General features: G+C 35.2%; 1 protein-coding gene across 1 annotated transcript; it reads right to left on the bottom strand.

Moving 5' to 3' along the window:
* Positions 1–445: 445 nt before the first annotated feature.
* On the bottom strand, positions 446–1384 carry LOC129010388 (olfactory receptor 6C2-like). Its single transcript, XM_054444559.1, has one exon. The coding sequence runs from the start codon at positions 1382–1384 to the stop codon at positions 446–448; it is 939 nt and encodes a 312-aa protein (XP_054300534.1).
* Positions 1385–7150: the final 5766 nt, after the last annotated feature.

The following is a 7150-nucleotide window of genomic DNA, read 5'->3' as shown; positions in this document are numbered from 1 at the left end:
GAAGCTTACAAAGTCATTTTAGCTTGGGTATCTAGCCGGTAGGTGGGGAAAAGTGAGAGGATGTCACATGTTGGGTAATTTTATAGGCCAGTTTTAGAAATGGTGCATATTACTTCTACATCCACCCTATTATTTATAACTTAAAATAAATAGCCATATCTATTAGTGTGGGAAAAGATGGTGGAAAAAATGTGATCTACCATGTTTCCAGGGTTAACAGCTAAAGAGCAATTTCAGCTAGATTGTAAAAGTAAGCATCTTGAAGAGAGTTTGGTTTTAATGGAGATAAAGAATGAAATAGAGTTCACAGTAAACAAGTTTAAAGAGAAATTGTGAATATCAATATGAATGGAGAATAAATTATATAGAGAAATAGTATCAAAAGCTCCAGATTTTGTGCTCATTCTTCCTTCCTTTTAGTTGGATTTATCACTCGTTTTTCCCTTTACATCTTTGAGAGGAACACTATTTTTTTGATGGAGTCACTGAAAGCTTGCTTCACTTGCTTGTTTCTTAGTGTATAAATAAAGGGATTCAACATTGGTGAAACAGAAGTAATAAGGAGTGAAATCCCTTTATTAATAGCCACCTCATCCTTTGCTGAAGGCTTGACATAAATGAAGATGCAACTACCATAAGTAATGGAAACAACAATCATGTGGGAAGAACAAGTGGAAAAGGCCTTTTTCCTTTGCTGGGAAGAGGGTATTCTCAGAATAGTTTTGATGACATAAATGTAAGAAAGAACTACACACATGAGGGTGATGATGAATGTCAACACGGCACACACTATCACCATCTGCTCTATCAACCATGTGTCTGAGCAAGAGATCTTTAGAATAGGAGATGTATCACAGCAAAAATGATCAATAATATTTGAGTCACAGAATTCGAGGCCGAAACCCAAACTAACTGGTGGGAGAATGATGATCAGTGCTGCTACCCAACAGAAAAGGATGACGTTCTTGGAGATTCTCCTGTTCATGATGGTTATGTAATGCAGTGGTTTACAGATGGCCACATAGCAGTCATAGGATATAGTAGCCAGGAGAAAAAACTCTGTTACTGCAAAGAGGTCTGTAAACAACAGTTGACTGGCACAAGCATCATAGCTAATGGACTTGTCCCCAGAGGATATGCTATACAAGAATCTGGGAACACAAGCAGTTGTGAATGAAATTTCTAGGAAGGAGAAATTTTGGAGAAAAAGATACATAGGTGTTTTAAGATGAGAATCAATCAGTGTGAGGGTGACGATGGTTAGGTTTCCAGATAAACTCAACATGTAAGAAAGAAATAGAAAGACAAAAAGCAGAATTTGTAGTTGAGTGTCATCTGTCAGTCCCAGCAAGATGAAGGTTGTTATTGCTGTTCGATTCTTCATCCTTGATTGTTGTCTCTTGCTCAATCTGCTGCAAACAGTAAGGAATTTCTATGAGGAGTTCCAGAGTTCTAGCCAGCTTCTACCCTCAAGAAAAGTAAACTTGAGAGTGATTCCTATACAACTGACTAGTGGAGAAGCAAACATACAACACATGCTGATGTTTGATCACCTCCTCTTTGTGTCACACAAACTGACTATTCGTCTTTGAATCACACATTTTATACTGCTGCATCTAATGAATATAAAATCTAGCTGTAATTGGTATAAGCTTAACATAGTATCTTATAAATGTCATTGAAAAAAATCTCCTTTTAATCAGTCGCTTTTGAATCACAATTCTGCTTTCCCTAACTTCTTATCCCCAGACATGCTTTTGGTAGATAAATCCCCAGATAAGCTACAATGGTCCTTGTCAAAGAATCCTAATATTAAAGTTCAGATATGTATTAATTATTAAATTGACAGTGAATACTTACCATGTAGTTGCAGTCCAGCTCCTATGAGGTGTGTTTACATTATTTTTACTGGATACATTTTCTTTAATATCCATTTAAATGTGTTAAAGTCAAGGTAGAAAATGATTAAAATGTGTTTTATATTTGTATATTTACCTTTGGCTATATTTTCCTTCTAATGTTAGAATAAAACGTCAATGTTGTATATTTTTATGCTTCCTAGGATATCCTCATACTACAAAGAATTTCTCCCCTGTTTATAAGAGGAAGTCTGGAATTGTATCATTGGTTAATTACTTTCCTTTTAGATTTATTTAACAGTGAAAACCTAGTGCCCTCTTTAACTAGCTGCTATAGTTCCATATCCTCTAGATCTTGAGGATTCTCCTCCTTTGTTTCCACCAAAGAGTTATCCATAAGAGCAGATTTTTAGTATTACAATTCTTTTTTTTAAAAAAATTATACTTTAAGTTCTGCGGTACATGTGCAGAACGTGCAGTTTTGTTACATAGGTATACACGTGCCATGGTGGTTTGCTGCACCCATCAACCTGTCACCTATGTTAGGTATTTCTCCTAATGCTATCCCTCCCCCCTCCCCCCACCCCAAAATAGTCCCCAGAGTGTGAAGTTCCCCTCCCTGTGTCCAAGTGTTCTCATTGTTCCGCTCCCACTTAGGAGTGAGAACATGCAGTGTTTGATTTTCTGTTCTTGTGTTGGTTTGCTGAGAATGATGGTTTCCAGTTTCATCCATGTCCCTGCAAAGGACATGAACTCATCCTTTTTTATGGCTGCATAGTATTCTATGGTATATATGTGCCACGTTTTCTTTATCCAGTCTATCATTGATGGACATTTGGGTTGGTTCCAAGTCTTTGTTATTGTGAATAGTGCTGCAATAAACATGAATTTCCCATGTTTCTTTTAAATGCATCTGGCAGTGGCATATTTCAACTTCCTGTATGAATTCCACAGTGATAGTTTTGATTCAGAGTTTATTACATAGAATGTTAGAAGTATGTTTATAGACCTGAAGAGCCAGGTCTGGTTTTGATAAGCCTTGTTTCAGTTTGAAATAATTCTGTCATCTTACTATAAATGACAATAACATTTTGTAATATCATGATTAAAAAACTAAGCTATTTCTTAAACATACTTCCACTTTTCAGTTCCTTTTAAATTCCGTCTACTTGATAATTGTCTCCACTTTTCTGTTTCCCACTTATACATCAACTCATCTGAATTTAGGACCATTTAAACTACTCTGGGCAAGGTCACCAATAGCCTCCATTTGCTTCATTAATTAAACACAAGTTAGTGTTGATTCAACTCAAACTCTCTGCTGCATGTAAGACTGTGAACTGTAAACTTCATGAAAGATTTTACAGTTTAATTTCCAGTATCTCACATTTTCTTTCTTCTTTTTTTAAGACTTAAAAAGGCATAAGCACTCAGGCCTCAGTCTTTCTCATCTTTAATATAATAAAATTATATTAGATGATCTCTAAGAATCATCCCAGCTCTAATATTCTAAATCTATGATTTTTTTCCCTGGGTGGGAATAAATTTTCATCTTGGATAAGGCACCATTTGGATGTTGAAAGGCTAAACTCTGCTTTTTGAAAATGTTCCTTTTTTTTTTTTAAGCTTTTAAGTTCAGGGGTACATGTGCAGGTTTGTTGTATGTTTAAGCTTATGTCATGAGGGTTTGCTGTACAGATTATTTCATCACGCAGGTATTAAGCCTAATACCCATTAGTTATTTTTCCTGATCCTCTCCCTCCTCCAACCCTCCACCCTTCGATAAGGCCTCAGTGTGTGTTGTTCCCCTCTACATGTTCATGTGTTCTGATAACTTAGCTCCCATTTGTAAGTGAGAACATGGAGTATTTTGTTTTCTGTTTCTGTGTTAGTTTGCTGAGGATAATGGCCTCAAGCTCCATCCATGTTCCTGCAAAGGACATGATCTTGTTCTTTTTATGGCTGCAGAGTATTGCATAGCATGTATGTATCACATTTTCTTTATCCAGTCTACCACTGATGGGCATTTAAGTTGATTCCATGTCTTTGATATTGTGAATAGTGCTGCTCCTAAATTTTTTCTTAACATTATGATCTTTTCTATTCTCCTTTGTGGCTTCTTTTTCTTTAACAATCTCTATAGTTGCTGGTGCACCTGAAATCTCTTTTCTGGGCCATACTTTCTTTCACTCAGCTCTCTATCTCTAGGAAATTATTATCAATGGTGACTAGTAATAGGCTGATGATTCTCACATTTATATCTGCAGGAAAAAATATATCTTATAGTTTCCTGACTTCAACATTAAACTTATTCTTGGTCATCTAGACCATACTTAGAAGTTCCAAATTAAGCTTTTCCTTTTCCTTTTCGAATGCCCTTGAACAATTTGCTTAATTTCTTTATCTTGTGTTTTTTCTCATGTACAAAATTCAGATAAAAATCATATGTGCGTTTTTTGTTATACTGGTAAGTTTAGATAATAGAGATAAAATATCTATACTACTCACTATATTGAGCATTTTTATTTTCTCTTATTATCTTCTATTGAGAGTCTTCTAAATGTGCACATTTCAAGATTTTAAATGAGGCACTCATTATTATGTTTCTTTTCCAGTTAATACTAAATCTCTCATAAGGACATTTTTGCTTCTTTTTTCCCCCATTTTTAGTTTATCACCAGGTCCTGTCATTTCCGTATTCTTCATATTTTGTTAATTTGTTTCCTTCCCTTGCTTACTCATGACACTGGCTTTACTCTGGTGTTTTTAACTCATAGCTGAAATGCCATAAATGCATGTTAACATTTGCTTACATATTTGCTTCTCTCATTCAGTCTTTTAAAATCAATGGAATCAAAATTATTTTTCCAAAGCCCTGATAAGACTAATCTTTCCCTGTGTATTATGGAAAAAGTTTTGGATCTATTGTTAACTAACAGTCTTTCCATACTCTGCATTTCCTTGAAATCCTTGGTTCACTTTTTATTTACTCATAAGTTAGTTTGTTTTGGCTTTAGGGAAGAACTGTGGAGAGGAGAAGAAAGAGCACATTCATTGTTGGAGTTTCAAATGCATCAAGTATTGAGATTAATAAAATATTTTCAAGTAATAATATTTTTATGCAGGAGAATAAATAATGACAAAGCTTCTCATCCTTACATAATTTATAAAATCTCTTTAGCAGAGGATAAAAGAGTTAGAGAATAGTTCAGAGAATTTGGTGACTCTGAATGGGGTCTCTGACTGGCCCTCTCTCATCTTCCACTAATATGAGGCCAGAAGAGTAGAAGGAAGGAAAAAGGAGATATATTTATGTAATTCCTTTTCCTTGTAGATATCTAAGGGGAATAACAGGAGGAAATAATTAACCGCTTCTTGAATATAGGCTAAAAGGGCTTTAGAAAGTCATATACAGTTTTCTCATTTTCAAGATCGTATAGCATTAGCAGAAGGACATTCTCATGCCTAGCAGTGACATGAAAGTAAAGAAGAACTTTAGATATTTCACAAGTTTTCTTGTATTGTAGTTTGCAACAGGAATAATAAAAGTGTTTTAAACCTAAAATAGAGAACAACAGTACTTGAAGAGTATTATAGGCCGGGGAAAAAGAGATCCCACAGCAGTAATGAACATGAGCAGGTGTCTGAGAACCAGAGAGTTGATGGATGCTCCTGTGAATGTCATTCCTGATGAAAACTGACATTTCTGTATGTTTTAACACACTGGAACTATGTAGCTATACCAGAATTAAGAGAAACTTGGGTTGAGGGCTGCAACGCAGATATACAGACATAATCCACTAGTATGAGGTGGTGAGGTTTGATAGGGAGGGATGAAATAGATATTAAGTTTAAAAATAAGTTTTATTTATATTTTCAGAGCTCCTAACTGAAGACTTTGTTAATTGAAACATTAACTTTACTACTATAAATTATTTCCTTTTGCCCTCATCATAAAACTTAAGCTCCTTAGTTAGCATATGAAGATCTTTCTAAATTTTCAGTATTGTTTCATACAATTTACCTTATTTCTCTTCCTGTTGTCTAGTGCAGTTGCTCTGGCTGCTAGCAAGATAACATATTCAACCCAAATGCCCATCAACAATAGACTGGATAAAGAAATTGTGATACCTATGCACAATGGAATACTATGCAGCTGTAAAAAAGAATAAGTTCATGTCCTTTGTAGGGACACGAATGAAGCTGGAAGCCATTATCATCAGCAAACTAGTGCAGGAACAGAAAACCAAACACTGCATGTTCCCACTCATAAGTGGGAGCTGAACAGTGAAAACACACTGGCACAGGAAGGAGAATAACACACACTAGGGCCTGTCGGGAGGTGAGGTTGGGGGAGAGAGAACATTAGGAGAAACAGCTAATTTGTGCTAGGCTTAATACCTAGGTGATGGGTTGATAGGTGCAGCAAACCACCATGGCACACGTTTACCTATGTAACAAACCTGCACCTCCTGTACATGTACCCCAGAACTAAAAATACAAATTAAAAAGGAAAATAAAAACCAAAACAACAACAACAAAAATAGTCTACGGAGTCAGGTTGCTTGTTTCATGTTTCTGAGTTCAGTTTGCTTCACTTATCTACTAACTGTAACCACAAGAGCCTATTCTTCAAATTATCTGTGGAAGTTCCCATCTCTCTGATTGTGCTAACCTCCCCTATCCCTCTTTCAAGTTTGAGCTTAGGTATCAATTCCACCAGAAATTAATCTGTAATTATTTTATTTAAATTTTTTACAATAACATTCATAATTCTTCAAGACAAGGTTAATTTTTCCTCTTACTACTCACATAATAGCTTCTAATTATTCTTATTAAAGCACAATACTAGATTGTCAAATTATGTTGACAAGTTTTATTTTGAACATTGCTGTGTTCCCAGAAACAAGCTTATTTCCAGAAGCATAGTAAGTGCTCTTGAAAAATTTGTGAGAATAAGAATGAATGTCATATTTGTCTTGTATACCAAAAGCAAAGTATCTTCTTTAAAAAGGTTTAGTAGGCCTTTAGAATGAACTTTAATAATATTTTTTATATGCACCTAGTAGTAAAAATCCACTGATTTTTGAGGCTGCCTTTAATATTACAAGGTTTGACTCAAACTCTCTGTAATGCTTTCCTGTGGAATGATGTAAGACGAAGTGTATTTCCTATGTTTTTCACACAGTCTCTGGAAACAGATTGTGGGTGCTCTCAACCCACTTGTCCCTTTTAACTTCAGTTTCCTCAGTAATATCTCGTTATGGAATTATTGTGAGAATTGATTTGAG

The sequence above is a fragment of the Pongo pygmaeus genome, chromosome 10 (assembly GCF_028885625.2).
Source record: "Pongo pygmaeus isolate AG05252 chromosome 10, NHGRI_mPonPyg2-v2.0_pri, whole genome shotgun sequence".
In the NCBI taxonomy this organism is placed as follows: domain Eukaryota; kingdom Metazoa; phylum Chordata; class Mammalia; order Primates; family Hominidae; genus Pongo; species Pongo pygmaeus.
Note: the sequence above shows the minus strand (reverse complement) of the source record. Positions and strands in the feature narration are given on the sequence as shown.

Bases quoted from the DNA above. Each gene is read 5' to 3' on its own strand.
- LOC129010388 (XM_054444559.1), bottom strand. From the start codon at position 1,384: ATGAAGAATCGAACAGCAATAACAACCTTCATCTTGCTGGGACTGACA.